This window comes from Canis lupus, chromosome 26 (assembly GCF_011100685.1).
Source record: "Canis lupus familiaris isolate Mischka breed German Shepherd chromosome 26, alternate assembly UU_Cfam_GSD_1.0, whole genome shotgun sequence".
Lineage (NCBI taxonomy): Eukaryota > Metazoa > Chordata > Mammalia > Carnivora > Canidae > Canis > Canis lupus.
Window position 1 is genome coordinate 31331544 of NC_049247.1, and position 22193 is coordinate 31353736.

A 22193-nucleotide genomic window follows, 5' to 3' on the forward strand; every position below is an offset into this window, starting at 1 on the left:
GGCCCCAGCGGCTTTTAAACACACCCTGTGGACACTCAGGGGCACCAGGTGCTCAGAGGTGAGAGAACGCAGGACTCGGGCGTCAGGGTTTCAAAACTCGTGGTTTATTGACACTTGAGCACAGTGACCCCTGGGAGGAGACTGAGTTTCTGCCCCCACATCCTGGGACTTGGCCCTGCAGACAAGGGCAATGGCCATCCCGTCTTGGAACAAGACGCCCCTTGCAGAGAACACCTCTCCCAGGAGCCCTGCTGAGACGTGCAGAGATGAACCCTTGGCAAGGCTGGCACGGCGCACTGAATGGCAAAGCTCGGCGCATTTGGCAAAGCTGTGGAGCCTCGACGAGAAGCGCGGGCCTCCTGGGGCTGCCTCCCGTGGGCTACAGGCAGAAGCAAACCCAAACCAGCTTATTTTGCACGGGCCCATTGGGCTTCGGTGCAGCCCCCGTCAGGGCCAGGCCTAGACCCGCCCGGGCCGCGCCCGAGCCCTGGAATACTGCTGAGGTAGCCAGGGCACCCACGAGGGAGGGGGGCGGGACACGGGGCTGCGGCCCAAGGCTGGCTCCGGGCCTCTCCAGGGGGGCCTGGGCCCGCCACCATCCCCCCTGCAGCGCACCCCTTTCCTAGTCCTGGGCGCGAGGACAAGCGAGGTCGGGGAGGCCGCGCACCCGGCCCCGCACGGCAGCAGGCTGGCAGCACGACTGGGCGCGGAGGGCGCGGCCGAGCCCTGCCTTGTCCCCGGGCCTGGCACCTGCTGCCCCCCTGCCGCTGCCTGGGCTCAGCTCCACCTGGGCCCCAGCTTGTGATCCACATACGGCGCCAGCGTCTGCGGCTCCTTTCTCTTCCAACCCACTTAGCTGCAAGAATAGACACTAATAATACTTCATCACCCCTCCCTGCTGGCGGTCGGGGCGGGGGGGGGGGGGGCTCCCGCGGCACTGGCCGCGGCTCCCCAGGATGCACCAGGCTGGCCCCTGAACCTCCAGAATTCCAGGATCTGCCACACAAATCCAGTGCAACCCTGTACCCTCTAAAGGAGAAACTGAGGCCCAGGAAGGCTCCAGGACTTGCTCAGCTCACACAATGAGCTAGTGGCAAGGCGAGGGTTGGGAAGGGGGGCCCGGCTAGGGGCCCTCCTCGGACTGTGGCCTGAAGAGAAGGGGGGCCAGGACTTTCAAGGCTGACCAGCCCCTGGTCAAGAGGGAAGAGGCCTCTGTGCCTAGGTGCTTGCACAAAGCCAGCGTCTGTGCAGCATGAACAAGGGCGCCCTCAGCCCCAAGGCAAGGATGGGCAGCACCAGACAGCAGAGGCCTCTGCCAGAGGCGGGGTGGGCACTGGGACAAGCCTGGAGAGATCTCCTGGGAGAGCCTCGAGCCCGGGCAGGAGTCAGACCATCACGTGGGGGATCCGGGCCCCACGGGTGAAGCCGCACTCCTGATGGCAATCACGGAATAAGATTAGCAAAGAAATGAGAAAAACAGAAGCTCGTGCTTCCTCCATCTGCTAAGATCATGCCCAGGAGCAGCCAGGCTGGTGGTGAAGGGCAGGGCCACGTGCCACCTCCTGCCGGCCCTGGGCCGGGAAGGGCCGAAGAAGGGCTTTGGACCCCCGGAGAGCAGCAGGGCCTTCCGGTTAAGTGGGGCAACACAAGGTCACTGTTGGCTCCTACCAAACCTTCTTGGAATTGTGGTGTTTAAGGTACTTCCCATCATTTCCACGGCACTGACCCCATCATCCGAGCAGCTCTATCCCTGCTGTGGGAGTGAGGGGTAAGCGCCGAGCCTGCGGGTGGCACCTCACTGCCCCACTGCCTGCCCGAGCTGGCTCCCTCCCTTCCTGTGTCAGGGTCCGCTTGTCTGGGGCCTGGAGGGGGGCATCTCACCCACTGCCCTTCCCTGGGCTGAGGGCCCCCGAGGCTCCCAACTGCCCGCTTCCTCGTCAGCAGGGCTCCCTCTGTGCACGCGATCAGGGTCCTCCCTGCGCTCTCTTTGCTGGGGCCTGGCTACTGCGGGTGGACTCTGCGGACCTCCTGGCCTGGGGGCTGGTGCCAAGCTCCCTCCTGCTGCCCATCTCCCAGCGACATTCTCTAGAAGCCTCAGCTCAGCTACCTAATGCTCTTCCCAGGCCTGTAGGCCTGGGTCCTCCCACCAGAGATCCCTCTCTCATGGCCCTTGACTTCTGCCTGGACTCCACCTAACCTGCCACTTCCAACTTGACACACATGCCATATCCGCCTCACTGGATGTGAGCAGCCAGGCACCTGGGGTTTCGTGGCTCCCAAGCCTCACCTGCCCAGAGCATGCTAGGGAATGTGGAGCCCTCCCTGAGGCAGTTAGGCTGTGGGCAGAGCCAGGTGGCAGAGGGTGACAGCCATGGCGAGCGGGAGACAGGAGGGTTTTGGGGGCTGTGGGGCAGGTGAGCGGGACAGGCTCCAAACCAAGCCAAAGCCCCCCAGCCTGCTTCGGACTTGCCAAGGCCTCTTCAGCGTGTTTCCCAATGAAACCGACTCGATTACTAACACAAGACATTCTAGAACATTCCAGTCAAACGAGGAACCCGCTTCAAGGAGCTCAGTCCCTCAGCCTGGGCACCAACCAGAGACATGAGACATGAGACATGAGCAGCAAGGCCAAGGTGTGGAGGGAGGCTGGCGGGGCCATGGTCACCCGGAGCTCCCGGAGGCCCGTGGTCTGGCCCAGGTAGCACAGCACAGCCTACGCTCTTAGGGGCTGCTTTGCTAACTTCCAGCAGCGAATGGAATCATGACAAGTGGAAAGAACTCGTCCGGGAAGAATTCTAGCCAAAATCATGCCACTAGAACAAAATAAATCCTGCTTTTGTAAAAAACTGAAGCATGCCTATTAGAATCCGTCCCAGGCCCGGCGGGTCTAGCCTTACCTAAAGCTGTTTAAGGCACTTGAATGGCTTATTAACACCACCTGGAAAAGTGTTTGTTTCAATCCTGATTTAGGAAAAAAAAATTCAGTAATACTGCAAAAGAAGTTTCTTCAAAAAAAAAAAAATCAATACTTAAGTTTTCTAAGAATAAAATAAATGCTAAGCTCTGCTTAAGTTATATGACACAACAGGTCAACTTGGCACTGACAAAACAAAGGCAAAAACCTGAAATACTGCTTCTGAGTTAGACTTCCCTGGGGGGGAAAAAGCCCACAAATAAAAAGACACACGTGTCATCGTTCTGACCTCCCCCTCCCTGGGTGTGCGCGGGATGGGGGGGCAGGGGGGCAGGGAGGCTGGGGGCCGTGAGCACCCACTGCAGACCAGATCCCTGGTGCGCCTCCCTCCCCAGGGGCCGCTCTCCCCACTCGGGAAGCCAGCTTGGCAGGCCAGGCCCAGCCAGGCCCATCTGTAGAGACTGGGGCCTCCCAGCCGTGGCCAGTGAGGAGCAAACGAGAAGCCTGAGCCAGGCGCCCAGGACACGCTTGGAAATGTCCGTCGCTCCTGGGTCTGCCCGGGGACTCACGTGCAGCATCCTGCTGCCCCGGGCACAGGCCCAGTGTCTTTGGTCTGGCTGTGGCCCGCGCCTGTGGCCTCTGGCCCTGCCCCTACCCAGTGGGGCTGGGAGCAAGAGCTGCTCCACTTCTTGGGTCATCTTCTCTTTGGTGAGGTCTCTTCCCTAGGCCTCCTTTGGGGATCCAGGCCACCCCACTGCCTGCCCGAGCGGGGCATGAATAACACCACCACCCAGTGCAGTTCCCCAGACACCAGGATGGACTGATGCGAGCAGGGGGTTCGGGGCCCTGGGGAAGCACTGAGGATGGCACCCGCCTGCCCGCCACCGCCTGTCGGGTCCTAAGGCATCTGAGGGGAGGGGTGCGGGTGGGGGCAGGGGGCCTACACCTCCTAGCTGCTCTGCGGAGTGCTGGTCTCTGGCTGTGAGAGGCCAGAGGGCACATCCCCTGTCCCCTGGGCCCCGCCCTTCAGTAGGTCTCGGGGGTCCCTGAGGAAGACCACCATGACCGTGATGTTGTCGTGGGAGCCCCGCTCCCGGGCCGCGGCCACCAGCTCCTCGGCAACCTGCAGCCCGCTGCCCTGCTGCCGGGCCAGGTGGCTGTGGACGAGGCCCGCGACCTCCTGGTGGGGGACGACGTCGAAGAAGCCGTCGCAGGCCAGCAGCAGGTAGTCCTCGGAGCCCGTCAGCTCCCGAGAGGCCGAGTCCGCCTCCCCTGACACGTAGGGCTTCTGGAACACGTCCCCTGGGCACGGGAGAGAAGGGCCTCATGTCAGAGGGCCGGGCTGCCCGTGGCCGAGTGCATCCCAGCGGGCCCGGGCCTCGCTGTGGCCACCCTGCTCCGACCCCTGTGTTCACCGTGGGGGCAGGTAATTTCACGTGGTGCTAAGGGCTATGAAGAAAACACGAGAGGGCAATGTGGCAGGCTTATTCTGCTGTCCAGAGGGCAGAGTTAGAGCCCAGCTGGGCCAGAGGTCAGCTCTACAAACGGCCTTTTCACTTCCAGCGGAGCCGGGCCTGGAGTCAGAGAGGGCAGCTGGCTGAGGTCGAGGGCCTGCTGTTCCTTGTACTCACGTCTGCAGGTTCCCTTCCTCTCAGGCCCCTCTGCCTGAGACCCCAGATCCCATATGCTAGCAAGTCCCATGGGGGTTACCTTCAAGGTGAGCCCGGAACCCACCGTCCCCTCCTCACACCTTGCCCAGGCCCACGGGTCCCCTCCTTCTATGGGTCCCCTGCCCTCCAAGCGTGCACCAGACTGCTCCGCTCCCTGACGTGGAACCACCTGGGGGGCCCCCCTCCGTGGAAGGAGCCTCCGCTTGGAGAGGCTCACCTGCCACCTCCCCAGCCCTGTGTGTCCAGGGACCCAACGGTGGCAGCAGAGGGAGAAGGGCTGTTGGGCAGGCACCTGTGGCAGGAAGGCCAGGAGGGACAGGTGCCACATGGGGCTCGGCAGGAATGGAGTTTTAGTACCTTCGGGGAGACGTGCGGCTGCTGAGCCCTAGGCGGGGGCCCAGCAGCCATAGGATGCTGGGAAAATAGGCTTGTGGGGGACAGGAGGCTGCTTCTTTTCCTTTTTTTTTTTTTTTTTTTTTATTAAGAATCAGGATGAATGGGGGGCAGGTAACCAATAATCTTAAATTATAGAATATTTGTAAATGACCTTCTAGCACGTATAGCAGCTATCCAAGGGTCTCCTAGGAGGTTTTTCTGGGGAGCTGTTTTAGTGGGGAGATCACTGCTACAGCTTAAACCAGGAGGTGGAAGTTTCTGAGGTGTCTGCACGTGCGCTAACTTTACCAGAGGCCCCTCGCAGTCTGATTACATGGCCCCACAGGCCACAGGTGCTTTAGCAGCCCAGGACGCGACTGTCCCCTACAGCTGGGTGACCCTTGGGCCTCAGACAAGAGGCCTCCGTCTCCCGCCCCTTGGCTCCTTACCGATGGCTCTGGACACGGCCAGGGTCCCGTTGACTCTCCAGCAGTCCATGTGGGACACGAAGCCGCCCAGCGCCTCAATGCGCTCCTTCTCATCCTGTGGGGGAAGCCAGAGTAGGGGCCGGGGTGCACCCGCGGGGCAGGCTGCCCAGCGTGGCTGTGCGAGGGGAGCTGCAGCTCGTGAATGATGCCCAGAGGAGGCATCAGGACAACAGTCAGAGACCAGGGAGACCTGAAGGGTCTCCGGCTGCAGGAACAGCCACCTCAGTTACGGTGCAGACATGGACCACCCGCGGCCACTGACCCCCCGTTGCCTCACCTTTCACTCAGGATACTGTCCCCTCATTGCAAGCCGCTGGGACAAGAGCACAGAGAGCAAGCCTGTGCTCCGTCCTGGCGACCTGCCAGGGCTGGATGAAACCTGACCCAGGCCCTGTTCTTTCTCAAAGCCCTTCCCCCAACCCCAAGTGGAAGCAGCACCCACCACCAGGGCACCAGCCTCCTCGGCTGGGAGCTTCCCACGCCCCCCGGGACAGTGTCTGCTGGCAGCCCAGGCCCCTCTCTCTGGGACCACAGATGTGGGCCCTTCCACCTGCAGAGGGGCTCCGCGCTGATAGGGACCTACTGCAGGGGGAGGGGCACACTGACACCAAAGGCTGGGCCTCCCATGCGGTTCCAGCGGAGGCTCCCGCACAGGAGGCAGGACAGGACCTGACCTGCCTGCACTGCTCCCTCTGGGCCGGAGCACCCACCGTGGTGTGGGCGGTGCCAGAAAAAGGCCGAAAGGGCCATGAATGTGGGCAAGGAGGAAGGAATAAGCAGGTGGAAGGGGAAGAGAGACTGGCAGGGTCTGGGGAGAGGCAGGTGGATCCGCGCACATGCAGAGGCCTACGGACCTACGGACGGGAGCAATCCCTGGCCTCCGGCCTGATCCCCACCCCTTGGGGACTTTGAGGAGCTTCGCACAATTCAGAGGGCACCCCCAACCTGCGTCTGTAGGAAGATATGGTTTCCTACACACTCCAGCCCAGCACAGCCCACTCAATGTCCGCGAGGTGGGGCCATGGCGAAGGGGTGACAGAGGGTGAACTGTGAGCTGCCTCCGGGGCCCTCTCACAGCCGGGCTGCACAGCCCCCAAGTCCACCTCTGCCCCCTGGGAACGGGAACTCCTGGACACCGCCGCTCCCAGTGGGAATCTCCCAGTAGGTCCAGTGCTCCCTGGCACGCTGAGCCTGCAGAGGCCGTCCAGCCAGGGGGCTCAGGCTTTCTGAGCCGGCTGTGGGGACAGGGCTGGGCTGAACGGGAGGGCAGAAAGGTTGCTGGGTCACAGCTCCTCTGTGGCCGCCGCTGACGGAAGCACCTTTGCGAAACCACTAGCTCAGGCCCTCGGCTTGATGGGCCAACTCCGTCTGTGAGCCAGAGAGCAGGCGGCCGAACCAGGCCTCACTTCTCTATCCCAGCATCCCTCCTCCCACTCACTCCCTGTCCTGACCCTGGTTTTCTCCCTCTACCCTCATGCTGCATCCCAGCTGCCTACCCCATCCCATGACTCCCACCTGTGTCACCATGCCTGGCCCAGGACTAGGGGATCATTGGACTTGGGGCACCCCTATCTTGGTCTCCTATCTCCTTGACACCCACCCCTCAGCTGCCTTCCCGCTCATCCTCCCCACTGGCCCGAAACAGCTTCTCCACGGTCGAGCTCAGAGCTGGTGGCCAAGTAGGTTCCCACTAAGGGCCATTTCCCACCCAATCTGGATTTCGAGGCCCTACTCAGCTGGGCCTCTGGTCCCCTACTTCAGAGAGGCGACCCTGTCCAGCCATTTCCTCTCATTCCCTCCTGCCCTGGACTGAGTGGCCTCACTCACCTGAGCACTTCTCAGGCAGTGGCCTGTTCCTCCTGGGCTTGGCTGGCAGTGAGGTCAGCTGCACAGCCAATGTGACCGGCACTGCACTCGGCCACCCCCAGGCTCTCCTCCCAGGTTTCCATCAGGCTGTGCTTCCCTCCTACTTCTGATGGCACATGCCCGCTCTCCTGCCACACGCTCCCCCCCACCTCCCACACACCTCAGCTCTGTGAGCATGCAGCCCCCAGGCCCGCAGCCCCAGACCTGCCTGCCTTCACAGGGTGTCTTACCGACCCTGCACTCATAGGTAACACCCCACCTCGTCCTCCCTGGCCCCTGGTCCCCTGACTAATGGCATCACCATCTTCTTGGATAACCAAGGCCCCCTCCCCATCCTCAAAAACCTGGATTCTTCTCTGTCCCTCCTGAGGCTACCTTGACAGGCAGGTCCTCCCCATTGCTGGCCAGGAGACTGCAGTGGCCTTTATTGTTACCCAGCTCTCAGCCTACCCTCCGGTGGTCTGATCATTCCAGAAGCTTCCAGAGATTTCTTATGAAGTTCCTAACACAAGAGCAGTTTCTCAGTGGCTGGTCCTGCCTAAACCTACCCTTTCCTTCTGGACCCTATGCCTGGCCTATTGGGGACCACCGACTGCCAGGATTTGGCTCCTGCTCCTTCCCCTCTTTGGCATCTCCCGGCACTTTGCCCACTCCTGTGGCTTGTGGCTGCCCGTTACCCTGAGAGGTGCTAGGAGGCTCACTGCCTCAGTAAACTCCTGGGTGCTGTTTGCTGGCCTGCACTGAATCCAGACAGCAGATCCAGGCTCTGTCCAGACAGCAGCAGACCAAGGTAGAGTGCCATGGGGTCCCCACATGTACCTCACAGCCGGTTTTGGCAGCTGCCAAGCCCTCCCTGCAGCTCACCAGGTTGTCACCAGTTTCCTACTCTCGTGACCAATGTGGTGATGGCTGCTTTTTGTGGGAGACTGTTCACCGGGTCTTTGATTACTTCTCTGTGTGGGTGACAGGCTAAGCTTGGGATCACAGGGCTCATTAGCTGGGCATAGCTGGCGGGGTCAAGAGAGCTCTGGGATCTAGTCTCTCCAGCCATGTGGGGTGCATATTAACGAGGAGAACAGACACTTTGGCAGGCTTCTCCCATGCAAGCTGTGGTCCCAGCACCCCACATGTCCCAGGCAGCTTGATTCTTATCTCCCGGGAACCCCGTTTCACAGACAGGTGCTCAAGGCTGAAATGGGTAGAGCCAGGACCAAGCACAGCTGTCTGGCTGCGCTCTTTGTGATGCTGCTACACTGCAGGGCTCAGGCAGTGTCTGGGAAATGCTGCCCAGAGAAGGCCCTACTGGGCTGGAGAGGAGGCACACCAGCAAGCTTGCAGGGGTGCAGGCAGGAGCAGGCCAGGCACCCCGAACAGAGGCTCGTGCCTAGTTCTGACTTAGACTGCATTTCACCTGACTGCTTGTCTCAGGGAAGAATGGTCCACCGGGGAGCAGGTGCCAAATGCCTCAGGGCTGCAGTGAGGGTGGAGGGACACAGGACAGATGCCACTTCTCAGTTGTGTCCTCTGGGCAAATTACTTACGTCTCTGAGCCTCAGTCCTCTCCTCTCTATGGTAGGGAGAACATATGCAGGAGCTGAGGCCAAGGAAAGCTGCGTTCCCCGCTGTTTTAGGGATCACTGCCTGACACTCCCTGCAGTACTTTCCAAATCCAGAAGCCACAGAAGGACAGCTCCAGTCGGTTATATAAAAGCCAACGTGTCTACAAGGCGAAAGCCCATAAGCAAAGACCAAGTGGGGGGCTATGTGCAAACTGCTGTAGACAAAGTGCTGACCTACAAACTGATAAGAACAATAGCAACAGCTCCGGAGACAAATGAGTCAAGGACAAGAACGAAGGGCTCTCCAGAAAGGCAATGTAAATGATCTTCAGTGTTTGAGAAGGTGCTCAGTCTTGGTCCATGAGACAAACGCAAACTGAACAGCCGCCTCCCTTCCCCTCAGACTGTCAGGAGCCGACGGTTCGGTGGGGCCGTGGGCAAAGGGACTCCCGTGGCCACGCAGCCTGAGGGGAGCAGTGTGGCAACTGTGCCAGGACCACAGTTGTGAACACTTGGACCCCTCCGCCCCACTTTTAGGAAGCTGCTCTGTTAACGTGCTGCACCCTGAGCAATGAAATATCGTACAAAGCTATTCACTGCGGTGTTGCTCCTAGCACAGGGACTGAGGGAGCCTGGATGTCCATGGACAGGAGTCCAGAACGGAGCTCTGCGGAGCCCTACGGAAGGGTGGGGGCGCTGCCAGTGCTGCCGTGGAATGCCCAACCACGTGGGGATAGCCGAGTGGGGACAGGGCACGTGGGCGTGCCCCAGGATGTGATCTCCTGCTCTCCTACTTCAGGAGACAGGCAGACTGGACACAGAGGAATGTCATCCTTGTGTTCAGGTGACGACCCTGAGGCTCAGACAGTTGAGTGACCTCAAGATCTCAGCGTAGCCACTACCCAATGAAGCCCCAAGGCTGGTTCCTTCCTACCCTGGCTCAGCATCACCTCCTCCCTGGAGCCATCCCCCATAGCCTAGGTGGCCAGCTACCCTTGGCCCACCCGCACAAAGTGTGGGACCCAGCACTCAGACCCTGCTTCCCGGGCTGCCTGCTGGGCAGAGGCCCCAGGTCTCCCCTGCAGCTCCAGGCTCCATGCCACTGTGGTGAGAAGGGCTCACTTGGGACTTTTGGCTGTTAATGCCTCAAGCTTTAGGGGACCGCCCCTCTTCAGCCCCAGACACTGGAGTCAGAAGGGCCCTCCCTCTGGAGGAACACCAGGAGCTCCCTAGATAGATGGTCCAGGGCCCCTCTTACTTCCTCACCCATCCGACCAACTGCTATTGTGCAGTGTGACAGGGGGCTGGGGATGTCCCAGGGATAGACAGAGGGGGCTTACCTGTCGCTCAGGCCTGTGAGGCTCCATCAGCTTCACCACCTGTCCCTGCTGCACCAGGATGACCTGGGAGTCCCCAAGCCAGGCGATGTGCAGGGTCTTTCCCACGATGAGTGCGCACACCCCTGTAGTGCCGCTCTGCAGCCGCTGCAGGGAGAGAGGGGAGCGGGTGGGCTGGGTGCCGGCTCTGCGGGCCCACGCCTGTCTAGACGGACTGGCTCCTGGAACAGCGCTCAGCCAGGTCAAAGGAATGAACTGGTAAAGCACACTGGGGCACAGGACTCTCCCACGCCGCATGACAGGAGAGCACATCCTGTGTGGTCCCGTTTACATACAACTCTAGAAAGCACGCACTCTATCATCTGTAATGCCTGAAAGCAGATAGGTGGTTGTCCTGGGATTAGGTGGGCAGGAGGGTGGGGTGACAAAGGACGGAAGAAACACTTCGGGGGTGATGGATATGTCCGTTACTGTGGGGAGGGTTACACAGCTGTAGACACATGCCAAAACCTATCCAACTATACACTTTTTTATGGAACCAACAGCACATTGTACACTTGTAATATGCACAATGTATTATGTGTCAGTTATATCTCAATAAAGGTATCTTTTTTTTTTTAAGATTTTATTTATTCATGATAGTCACACACACACAGAGAGAGAGAGAGAGAGAGGCAGAGACACAGGCAGAGGGAGAAGCAGGCTCCATGCAGGGAGCCCGACGTGGGATCCGATCCTAGGTCTCCAGGATCACGCCCCAGGCCAAAGGCAGGCGCTAAACCGCTGCGCCACCCAGGGATCCCTCAATAAAGGTATCTTAAAATACTAGCAGCCTAGTCTAAATACCTGCTTCAGAGAATCACTATTCTGGGAGGTGGCCCGGAGCTCACCGCCCGGGGTGACAGTGGCCACGAGGGCTGAAGCACCTCAGTGGCTCCTGCGTTACAGTTTTATTTATTTATTTATTTTTAAAATATTTTATTTATTTATTCATGAGAGACAGAGAGAGAGAGAGAGAGAGAGAGACAGGCAGAGAGAGGAGAAGCAGGCTCCATGCAGGGAGCCCGACGTGGGACTCGATCCCAGGACTCCAGGATCATGCCCTGGGCCAAAGGCAGACGCTCAACTACTGAGCCACCCAGGTGTCCCTCGCTTTACAGTTTTAGATGCTACACGGCTTTCTATTAAGATGCAAGTCTGGCTTTGCTGATTTCTGCGGGAGTATGTGCTCAGAGCATCTGCTGTACACCCCTTTCCAAGTGTCCTTACGAGCTATGTTGACTGGGGCAGGTCCTTTAAGCTCTCTGGGCCTCAGTTTCCTGATGTCTAAAATGAACACAATTTTAGTAGCCACCTCGCAGGGCTGCTGGGAGGGCCCCATGGAAGTTCTGCAGGTAAGGTTCAGTGGGTGGTAAGTTCACAGAGGAGGGGTCAGATGTGTTCTTTCAGAAACAAGTGCCTCATCCCTACGTGGCTACAATTTCCGAGGAAGGAAACGCCCAGCAGACACCAGCAGCCTGCCAAGACCTGAGTGAGCAAGGGGAGGTGGGGCCATGTATTAATCATGCGTTTTATTTTCTCTCTTTTCTTCTTTATTTTATTTCTTAAAAAAATTTTATTTATTCATGAGAAATCCAGAGAGAGAGGCAGAGACACAGGCAGAGGGAGAAGCAGACTCCATGCAGGGAGCCCAATGCGGGACTTGATCCCCGGACCTGGGATCACGCCCTGAGCCGAAGGCAGATGCTCAACTGCTGAGCCACCCAGGTGTCCCAACTTTTCTTCTTTAAAAAAAAAAAAATTGGGGGGGATCCCTGGGTGGCTCAGCGGTTGAACGCCTGAGCCTGCTTCTCCTCCCTCTGCTTGTGTCTCTGCCTCTCTCTCTCTCTCTGTGTCTCTCATGAATAAATAAATAAAATCTTAAAAAAATAAAAGTTAAAACAATTTTTTTTCAATATTTTTAAAATTTTTAAGTAATCTCTACACACACTATGGGGGTTGAACTCACAACCCCGAGATCAAGAGTCTCACTCTTCTGACTGAGCCAGCTGGGTGCCTCTACTTTCTGAGGCTCTGACAAATTAAGGTACTTACTAATCCTGGAGAGAGTGCCCCTCCCAGGACAGGCTGATCCTTAAAGACAGCAAATGTCTGCCCCGAGCACACAAACTTCATGCATGAGCCAGGCAGCCGGTGTGAACCCATGTCCTCAGCCACCTCCTCTGTCTCTCATGCCAGGCTCCTTCCCCTGGCCTGGACAGCTGGGGGCAGCCCCAGTAGCAGAGAGCCCATTGAGGTTATACAAACTATCCAATCCTTTTTTAAAGAATGTTTTTAAAAGATTATTTGAGAGATGGAGAAAGGAAGAGAGAGAGCAGGAGTGGGGAGACAGGGCGGGGGAGAGGGTGAAGCAGACCCCCGCTAAGTGGGGAGCCCGACACAGGGCTTGATCTTAGGACCCTGGGATCATGACCTGAGCTGAAGGCAGACATTTAACCTGACTGGGCCACCCAGGCGTCCCGAGAAACTATCTAATCCTAAACATGCCTACCCTGCCTCGCCCAGGCCTTCCTGTGAGGCCACCGTGAAGGCTCCGGCCATGCTGTGTTCTCTGCCTCCTGACCAACCCTGGTGCCTCCCCATGTGGCCCTGTGTGGTAGGGTGTCTCCTCTTGGGCACTGTAACAAAACTCCTCTTTCAAGGTGGTGTCAGTGCCTGTCATCTTGCCATACCTAATTGAAGCAGAATCCTGGGCACATTTTAAAATAGGCTGCCCGGGGGCAGCCCAGGTGGCTCAGCGGCTTAGCGCCACCTTCAGCCCAGGGCATGATCCTGGAGATCTGGGAGTAAGTCCCACATCGGGCTCCCTGCATGGAGCCTGCTTCTCCCTCTGCCTGTGCCTCTGCCTCTCTCTCTCTCTGTGTCTCTCATGAATAAATAAATAACATCTTTTAAAAAAATAAAAAATAAAACAGGCTGCCCTTCCCTGTGAACCCTGCACACCCACCAGAGTGGGGCAGGTCCATGTCGCTGTGGGGCCAGGCATGCTGGACCAGAGGCAAGCCTGATGCTGCTTTTATTCAAATGAAAGACAAAAGCCCCCTTTTACTGTAGGAATGAAGAGACATGAGGGCCAGCAGAGTTTAGTGAGGACCTTCTAACACCACCAATCGCTTTGATTCCTTTCCCTCTGCCAGACGGGCCTCTCTGATGCTAATGGCTACTGGCCCACAAACAGCATGCGAGGCCCGCTCACTGCTTCTTACCTCTCGCTTGGCTTTCCAGAGAAACATCTCATCGGTGTGCCGGAAGGCTTCTCTGAGGGCTCCCGCGGGGTCCGTGAGCAGCTCCGGCTGGCGGGCCAGATTGGTGTGCACGTGCACGGCGGCGTACTGTGCAGCGTCCACCCCTCCGTGACCATCGAACACGGCAAAGTAGGCTCGGTCCACGGGGTCCTGATGGGGAGTGCAGTGGGAGTCACACTGACCTTGCCCCGACCAAGGCTGCCACCCAGCTGGAGGCTCTAGTCTGCGGGTGGAGCCCAGGCACCGCCTGGGGTGGGTCTGGGAAGAATCAGCATGGCCTGTGCCATCAGACAGGTCATCCTGACTCAAGCACTTAGGAGCTGCAAGATTTGCAAAAGGGCAAGGCTCCAGAGCTTCGGTTCACTTTCTGTAACGAGTTGCTGGAGCACATAGAATGAGGGATGGTGTAGCAGGTGGCTCCCAGCACCTGAGACAAAGCAGCGTCAGAACCATGAGTCTGGGGTGAGTCCTGGGGCCTCCCTTATGACAGACTCAGGCAGATCCTTCACTTTCCTCAGTCCCGTAGCTGGGAAAGCAAGGTGGCTGGTGGTTGCTCTGGCCCAGAAGTAAGTGCTGGGGCAACGAATGGGGCCTCCCAGACCCCCGATGAAGTGCCTGGACTCATCAGGTACCTTGGCCTTCAGGGGACAGCTACAGGGATCACTCCTGCCTCAGCTCTGGCTGGCAGCTCTGCTCGGAACCCCCACACAAGGCCTCCTAGCCTGCTCCGACTGGGGCCCGGGAGGAGGAGCACTGGAAGTGGAGCACTCACCGACAGGCCGAAGAGCTGATTGAAGGCGGGAAGGCACACATGCCGGTCCTCCATCTTGCGGCGTGTATTCCGGATGGCATGCATGGAGACCAGCCACTGCCGCTGAGGAACCTGGGCAGTTGAGGGCACCTGCTTCTGCCACTGGCTGCATACTTCCCAGAGCTGGTTAAAGCAGCTTCGTGCCAGGCCCTTGGCATCCAGCACTGATGGGCGTGAGAGAGGACTGTTAGGGAAGCACCAAGGCGGGCCAGCTGGGCCCCACTCACTCGGCCTGCCCCCCTTTCCCTGTGGCCCCTGTGGCTCTCCAGACAGCACCCACCATAGGCCGGCACAGGCCCCACCAAGCCCATCACCCCCGGGCCATTCTGAGCGCACCAGCCTAGCAAACTATGCATGACGGTCTGGGTCATCGGCACTGAGCACAGTCTGGTTTGGCAATATGCACAGGAAGGAGCCTCCCGTCCTACAGTGAGCAATTCCACTCATGGGAGCCCACCCCAAGGAAACAGCCAGAAATGCAAAGATAATTTCAGAACAAAGTACAAAATCATTTATAATTGCACGTTAATTAGAAGCAATATATATCCAGTGACAGAGTAAATTATGGTCTATTCTCTTGATGAAGAATTAAGCTGCTATTAAACATGATTTTCGCAACTAAACAGGCAACTGCCACACGGCCCAGCAACTGCACCCTTGGGCACTTATCCCAGAGAAATTAAGACTGTGCTCACACAGAAACCTGCGCGCCCCAGGGTTCACAGCAGCTTCACCTGTAATAGGCAAAAACTGGAAATGGCCCAGGTGTTTTTCACCCTGTGAATGGGTAAACTTTGGTACATCATGGCACGGAATACTACTTGCAGAAGGAAGGAAAGAAGAAGCTACTGGCACGTTATAGACACCTGGATGAATCTTCAGAGAATCAAGGCGGAGTGAAAAAAAGCCTATCCCCAAAAGTTATGTACTCTATGATTCCATTTATAGGCATTCATGAAATGACAAAATTATAGAAATAGAAAAGATTAACAGTTGTCAAAGGTTAGGGATGGGGCACAGGGCATTAGGGTGTCCATTAAGGATAACCTGAGGGATCCTTGTAGGAGGAAATTGTTCTGCATCTTGATTATGTCAAGATCCTGGTTGTGGGGATGCCTGGGTGGCTCAGAGGTTGAGCGTCTGCCTTTGGCCCAGGGCAGGATCCTGGAGTCCCGGGATAGAGTCCCACATCAGGCTCCCTGCTTGGAGCCTGCTTCTCCCTCTGCCTATGTCTCTGCCCCTCTCTCTCTGTGTCTCTCATAAATGAATAAATAAAATCTTAAAAAAAATCTTGGTTGTGATATTTTACTGTAGTTTTTAAAGATGTTACCATTGGGAGAAACTGAAAGGATGCATGCAATCCCTCTGTGTTAGCTCTTACACAGCATGTAAGCCTACGGTTATCTCCAAGTTTAATGGGAAAAAATTAAAGGGTAAAACAAAAATGGACTTTTGTAGAGCGTGAGAGCATGTAAAATGCTGGTTGCCATAATAAGGAAAAACATTAAGAAAAAAATGCAATGGGAAAAGAACAGAAAATCCCACATACAGTTTGATCACAAGGACATGAAAAAGCCTTCAACTGTTTGGATCCAGAAAATAAAAGGCAAGAAAAGCGTACAATCGAAATGTCAGCAGTGGGTGTCTGCAGGTGGTGGTTCTACAGGTGATTTGTTTTTTTCAGAATACTTTTATGGCGATTTCTCAATTTTCTGTGACAAGTGTGAGCCCCAGATGATGGTTTCAAAATATGTCCATAAATTCTCTGACGGTTGACTGGGAGCCCAGTTCTCTCTCTTGAGCATGGGCCTTAGCGACCAGCTCCTAATAAACAGAATGCAATGGAAGTGACCATGAGCTGCTTCCTAAGAGGCGCTAGGGCTCCCATCTTACACATTCTCTCTTCCTCCCTGTCTGTCTCTGTCTCTGTCTCTCTCTCCATCTTCCTGGTGAATCACTGGCCCTGAGGGAAGCCAGCTGCCATGGTGTAAGGACGTACGCGTAGCCCTGTGAAGGGTCCACATGATGAGGGAGTGAAGCCTCGTGCCAACAGCCAAGTGACTGAAACCCTTGGAAATGGAAGCTCTGCCCCACTGGCCACAGGCCCATGACCATGGTCTCGGGAGACCCGGGGCCAGAACCACCAGCTCAGCCGCTCCCAAATTCCAGACCCACAGAAACCATGCGATAAGAAATGTTTGTTTTAAGCCATTAAATTTTAGGGGGCATTTGTTATGCAACAACAGGTAATAGTCCCTAAAACACACACGCACACCAATCCCAAATCCTACCTAAACCTGCCTTCTAAAGAAAAGATTAACAAGGAACAGGTCCCAAGGAATGCTTAGGTGGCAAGCCTCGGAGACTCAGGTCATCTCCACATACTAAACCCTCCTGGGAATCTTGGTGGCCCAGGTGTATGAGGCAGGTACAGGCACGTCAGGCCAGGCATCAGAGGGGGATTTAAGGGCAGACCCCCAGGAGAGCTGCAAGCCACACTGGAAGGACTTGCGGGGGTGGAAGGGAGGTATTGAAAAAGGAAGACCTCTGGCCCGAAGGTGGAGGCCACAGAACGAAAAGAGAAGGGCAGAGGCCAGGGGAGGCAGAGAGGGTCTGTGAGCACAAGAGGCCATGGCAAGACACGTGTGAGGGAATCCACGCATCAAGGCGGAGGTACTAGTGTCTGGAACTGGCCACTGTCGCCGCATCTGGGACACAGGTGATCATCAGGGGTTTGGCAAGAGGTGGGGGACCAGCAGGGCCGGCCCAGGGGGCTGTGGGTACAGGAAGGCTCAGCTCGGGGACGACAGGTCCACACGCACTTGGCTCAGTGAACCCCTGCCAACCGGTCGGAGGCCCCTCGCTCAGCTGGGCTGCGCCACGGCCTCCGCAGCCCCCTCCTTCCCTGGCTCTGGATGGCCGGGCTCAGATGACCGTCCGGCAGGGCTCCTTCCCTCTCCCTCTGGGCTCCGCTTCTATCAGGCCTGAGACACCCAGGGAGGCACAGGGACCAGGTACTCTCTTGCCTTAGGTTTGTGCTACCTTTCCTGCCGACATGTTTGAACCTGAATTTCAGCTTGTGCAAAGGCAATCACGCCGACGATAAGCGATGGATAAGCAACGGGAGGCGCGGCTCGGCCTCCTGATGCCGCCGCAGGAGCCGCCCGGGCCTCATCCTGGCGCCCACAGGACCGGCCCACTGGAGGGGCCCGGCTGGCGTTTCGGCCTGACCCAGCCACACGGCCTTCGTCATACCGCTGCCCTCGAGCAGTGGTGCTTCTAACACGCGCCGTGATGCCAATTCTGCGAGAAGGGCTTCGAGACGACAGACCTTACTGCGTGCTGCTCCGGTGACAGGGACGGCTGACCCAGGCCAGCCCAGGTGGCACGGAGGGCGGGGCAGGCTGTGACTTCCTCCCCGCGGGGCCCAGCCTCTTACCCGGCCTGGGAGCCCCCACGTGGAGCGCCCGGGGCCTGCCGCCAGCAGGTGGCGCTGGGTTCCCGCGGGACTCACGGGTGGGGCCCTCCCTTTGTGGGGCGGGAGCCTGCAGGCTTTGCTGAGGACAATGGCTCCCTGTCACTGGGGCCCCGCCACCTCCCAGGCAGGAATGCGAGGCCCCGCGGCATGGAATGTGGGCAGGAAGCCGCGGAAAAGGCAGGGGACACAGATGGGAACTCAGCACTGGCTGAAGCGAGGGGCCCGCGTGGCTTTGTCTTCTTTCTCTGCGCCCCCCACCCCCACCCCCCTTGCTTTGCCCTCAGTGCTCGCACTAATGCTAAGCTTCAAGTCACACAGATAACAAATATGGGACAAGACGAAAGTCATCATAAGCGATATATAAGAGGACCGGATCAACAAATCTATGGCAGTCCGTCCCCCAACCCCATGCAGGAGTTCGCTTTTCACGGTTTCGGGTACAGGCCTTTGACTGCGGTCTGGAAAGGGGACCATCCTCCTGATGTACTGTCAGAGGTCAGTGGTAGCCTAACCCTACACTGTAACCCTCGTCCTTACCTCCCTTCATCTTATCACGTAGGCATCTTACCATCTCCGTCATCACCAGCAGGGTGAGAGCGGTACACTAAGATACTTAGAGAGAGGACGGCCACCTTCGTAGGACTCTCATTACAGCGTGTTTTACTGTTCTATGTTAGTATCAGATATTGTTCATCTCTTACCGTGCTTCGTTTAGAAATTAAAGTTTGTCATAGGTATGTGTGTATAGGAAAAAATGCAGGATTTGGTATGATCTGCAGCTTCAGGCATCCCCTGGGGGGTCCTGAAATGTATACCTCTAGGGCAGCTTGGATGGGGGGGGGGCCATCAGTGTAGCGCCGCCTTCAGCCCAGGGCGTGATCCTGGAGACACGGGATCGAGTCCCACGTCGGGCTCCCTGCATGGAGCCTGCTTCTCCCTCTGCCTTTGTCTCTGCCTCTCTCTCTCTCTCTGTGTCTCTCATGAATAAATAAATAAAATCTTAAAAAAAAAAAAAAAAGAAATGTACCCCTCTCAGATGAGGGGGGCTAATGTATTAGGAAACTGAAAGAAAGACACGCAACATAAGAGTCCTGACTTTTTATGATGAGGTTCACTGCCCACTCTGGGTCCCCCTGGCTGTGTGGGGTGGCCCATGGTGCGCCCCACTAACCAGTGTCCTAGGAGGAGGCAGACGGACAGGCCCACCCCAAGCTAGCTCTCACAGATGCTGCCGTGTCTCCACCCCACGGGGTCCCAAGTTGGATCAGCCGAGGCAATAGGCCCAAATGCTGGCATTTTCACCCAGCTGGACCTGAGGCTGGCCCCAGGCAGCCGCTCACATGTCACCGCCTGGCTCCCACGCCACCCTGGGGGAACGTCAGCTGAGACAGAAGAGCAAGTGGGCGACGGACTTACCACATCAGCTTCCTCCCATGTAGAACGGGAAAAGCATTATTCATCCCCTGGCAGCTTCTGAAGCTCAGGGAGATGGCTGCCACGCTCCCCCTGCCGACCTGACGCTGCTACAAGTGCCTTCTCTGCATCCTGACTCTGCCACTGCTGCCTGCTGCCCGCGACCGCCCTTCCACCAGCAAAAACGGGAAAAGCAGCGGCGCCCACTTGAGCCCTGAAATCTGGCAAACTGGCACTTCCCCGCCGCCCGTCCCTTGTCTGGCTAGTGTGTTCGCCTGCTAGGCCTCCAGGCCAGGGAGGGAAGAGAACTCACAGGTCACAGGGGCCTTCTCTTCCTCATCGTCATCTTCTTCCTCCTCCTGCCTGGGCAACTTCCTGAATTCAGAAAGGTCGGTCTGTAGCAGCTGGGAAACTGCCTCATGGGCCAGAGATGCAGCAAGTGGAGGTGGAGCGCTCCTGGGGACAGGAACAAGAAGTGAAGGGGGGCTGGCACGGCCCCAAATGCTCCACATGGAGCCCTCCTCTCCACTCAGGGAGGCCCTTCCGGAGGGAGTGACGGCCGCTTGCACCACAACGTGCAGCAACAAGGAGCAGGCCGGCCTCTGAGCCCCAGGGAGCTGGATGGGACATCCACTCGATGCCACTTACCAGGTCCCGAGCTACACCAAACATGATTGGGGGCTGCCGGGGGGAGAAGATGTGTCTGCTGGGCTCGGGGCCGGGTAGCACAAACTGCCCAGTGTCCAGCCTGATGACTGCTTCTGGTCACCAATACTGGCTAGGGACCTCTAGTGTTTCAGGAGTCTTATGGGTTGAACTGTGTCCCCCAAAGTTCATATATTGAAGTTCCAATTGCCAGTGCCTTCAAATGTGACCTGACTTAGATACAATTAGGGACACCTCGGTGGCTCAGTGGTTGAGCATCTGCCTTTGGCTCAGGGCATGATCCCGGATCCAGGGATCGAGTCCCACATCAGGCTCCCTGCGAGGAGCCTGTTTCTTCCTCTGTGTCTCTGCCACTCTCTGTCTCTCATGAATAAATAGATAAAATCTTAAAAAAAAAACAAAGAAACAGATGCAATTAGAGTGAGGTCTTACTGGACTAGGGTGGGTCCCTAATCCCGTAACACTGGTGTTCTTCCTTATAAAAAGGGGACATTCAGACACAGATACACACAGCGAGAACTCTAGAAGATGGAGGCAGATGCTGGGGAAATGAGCCAGAAATCACCAGAAGGAATCAGCCCAACTGGCACCCTGATCTTGGATTTCCAGCCTCCAAAACACTGAGACAATATATTTTTTTAAGAGGCTCAGCCTACATGCGCTGTGTCCATAGAAAGTGTCCCCTGGCTCTTGAGCATAAGGAGCCCATCCCAGGGACGCATGGATGGCTCAGTGGTTGAGCATCTGCCTTTGGCTCAGGGCGTGATTCTAGAGTCCTGGGATCGAGTCCCGCATTGGGCTCCCGGCATGGAGCCTGCTTCTCCCTCTGCCTGTGTCTCTGCCTCTCTCTGTCTCTGTCTCTGTGTCTCTCATGAATAAATAAGTAAAATCTTAAAAAAAAAAAAAAAGGGAGCCCATCCCACTGGTGGCCCTGTATGTCTAGACATATCCCAACACCGGAATCTGCCTCCCCATCAGTGGGAACCCTTCATAGGCCAGAGGATGTGTGTTCACCCTTGTGTGTCTGTCCTTGAGGGCTGGGGGCCAACACCCAGGGTAGCCAGTGATTCTCTGCTGGGCAGACACACCTGGCTTTTTCCCCCAAGGGCAAGGACCTCCCAAAAGCTACGTAAATGGGTCCACTTCCCTTTGGGGGATAGGCATCCATGGTGTGTCTATAGATAGTCTTAGGAATCTACTGGGATGGATTTATGATTTTTTTTTAAAATGAGAGGGTGACTCAGGGGAGAGGCCTCTGGAACTACCTTTGAAAAACAACCAGCCGAGACATGAGAAATGAGTTCCCCTGCCATTTGGGGATTTCCTGCTAACTACTGGGTTTTCCTTTTTCACAGCAGGGAGAAGGGGCACTGTTCCCTTTGCTCCTGGGGAGGTGGTGCTGTGGCTTCCTGCAGGCCTGCAGAGGCCACCGGGGCAGGGAAGCAGCTTCCGGCCCTGGGGACACAGACAATGCCTGGACTCAGGCCACAGGCTTGGCTTCCTGGATGCACCCTCCCGCCCCATCCAGGGGTCCCCCTCCCCCCTGCCTCTGCACACCCTCCAGGCACTCAGGCCCTGCAGTGGTCAGGGATCCTAAAGACTCTAGAAGATGCTTCAGTGAACAGAAAGTGTGTACAAGGCCCAGGTACCCAGCAAATACTCCAGTCCCACCCGCTTTGGGGTTTTCAAGCTTGCATCTAGCTGCAGAGATGAAAATGAAGAGGAATAATTATAGTGTAAGGTGTGCACTGTCTGGGGACCTGAGGTGAGACACGGAAATGCTGACAACAAGGGGGAAGACAGGATGTAAATCACTGCGCCACTGGACTTGGTGATCTGACTTCCCAACAGTCTCATGAAGGACACCATTTACAACCTGAGACAGCGCCAAGCACCACCCTGCTTGCGGCCCCTTACCCCCAGGGGCCTACACGCTGCCAGGGGACCAGAAGGGAGGGACGGGAGCGCGCCAGGCTGCTGCCAGGGGACCTGCTGTGGGGGTGCACCTGACAGACACAGAATAGACAGCATGTGACCACACGTGTGAACACTGTGTCTGCACAGGGAAGAAATACTAGAAAAGGAGAAAAAGAACTGAAAGTAAATCCGTTAAGATGAATAGAAAATATATGACTTGCCTGCTCTGCCATCCTGCTAATTAACGGGGTGCCTGTTCCACACCTGAGCCCAGGGCCTGCCACCAGGCCTCATGGGGCCCCATGTCACCTCAAGCAAGTCCTGCTTTTCTCCTACACGTAGCCTGAGACACTTGCCCTCCAAGTAACAGAAACTCCTCACCCCCCCAAGCCCT

The 22193-nt window shown here is 57.1% G+C and overlaps 1 protein-coding gene across 4 annotated transcripts in view; it reads right to left on the reverse strand.

Annotated features, from left to right (window-relative positions):
* Positions 1 to 82: 82 nt before the first annotated feature.
* PPM1F (protein phosphatase, Mg2+/Mn2+ dependent 1F) overlaps positions 83 to 22193 on the reverse strand; it is a 30861-nt gene continuing 8750 nt past the window's right edge. For all 4 annotated transcript variants that reach the window (XM_038576000.1, XM_038576001.1, XM_038576003.1 and 1 more), the window contains 6 exons: positions 19530 to 19672; positions 14287 to 14489; positions 13476 to 13664; positions 10213 to 10356; positions 5409 to 5502; positions 83 to 4216 (listed from right to left, as the gene is read on the reverse strand). In XM_038576000.1, the coding sequence (XP_038431928.1) occupies positions 3864 to 4216; positions 5409 to 5502; positions 10213 to 10356; positions 13476 to 13664; positions 14287 to 14489; positions 19530 to 19672 (1126 nt within the window). In that variant the 3' untranslated portion in view covers positions 83 to 3863. The remainder of the gene's footprint in view (positions 4217 to 5408; positions 5503 to 10212; positions 10357 to 13475; positions 13665 to 14286; positions 14490 to 19529; positions 19673 to 22193) is intronic.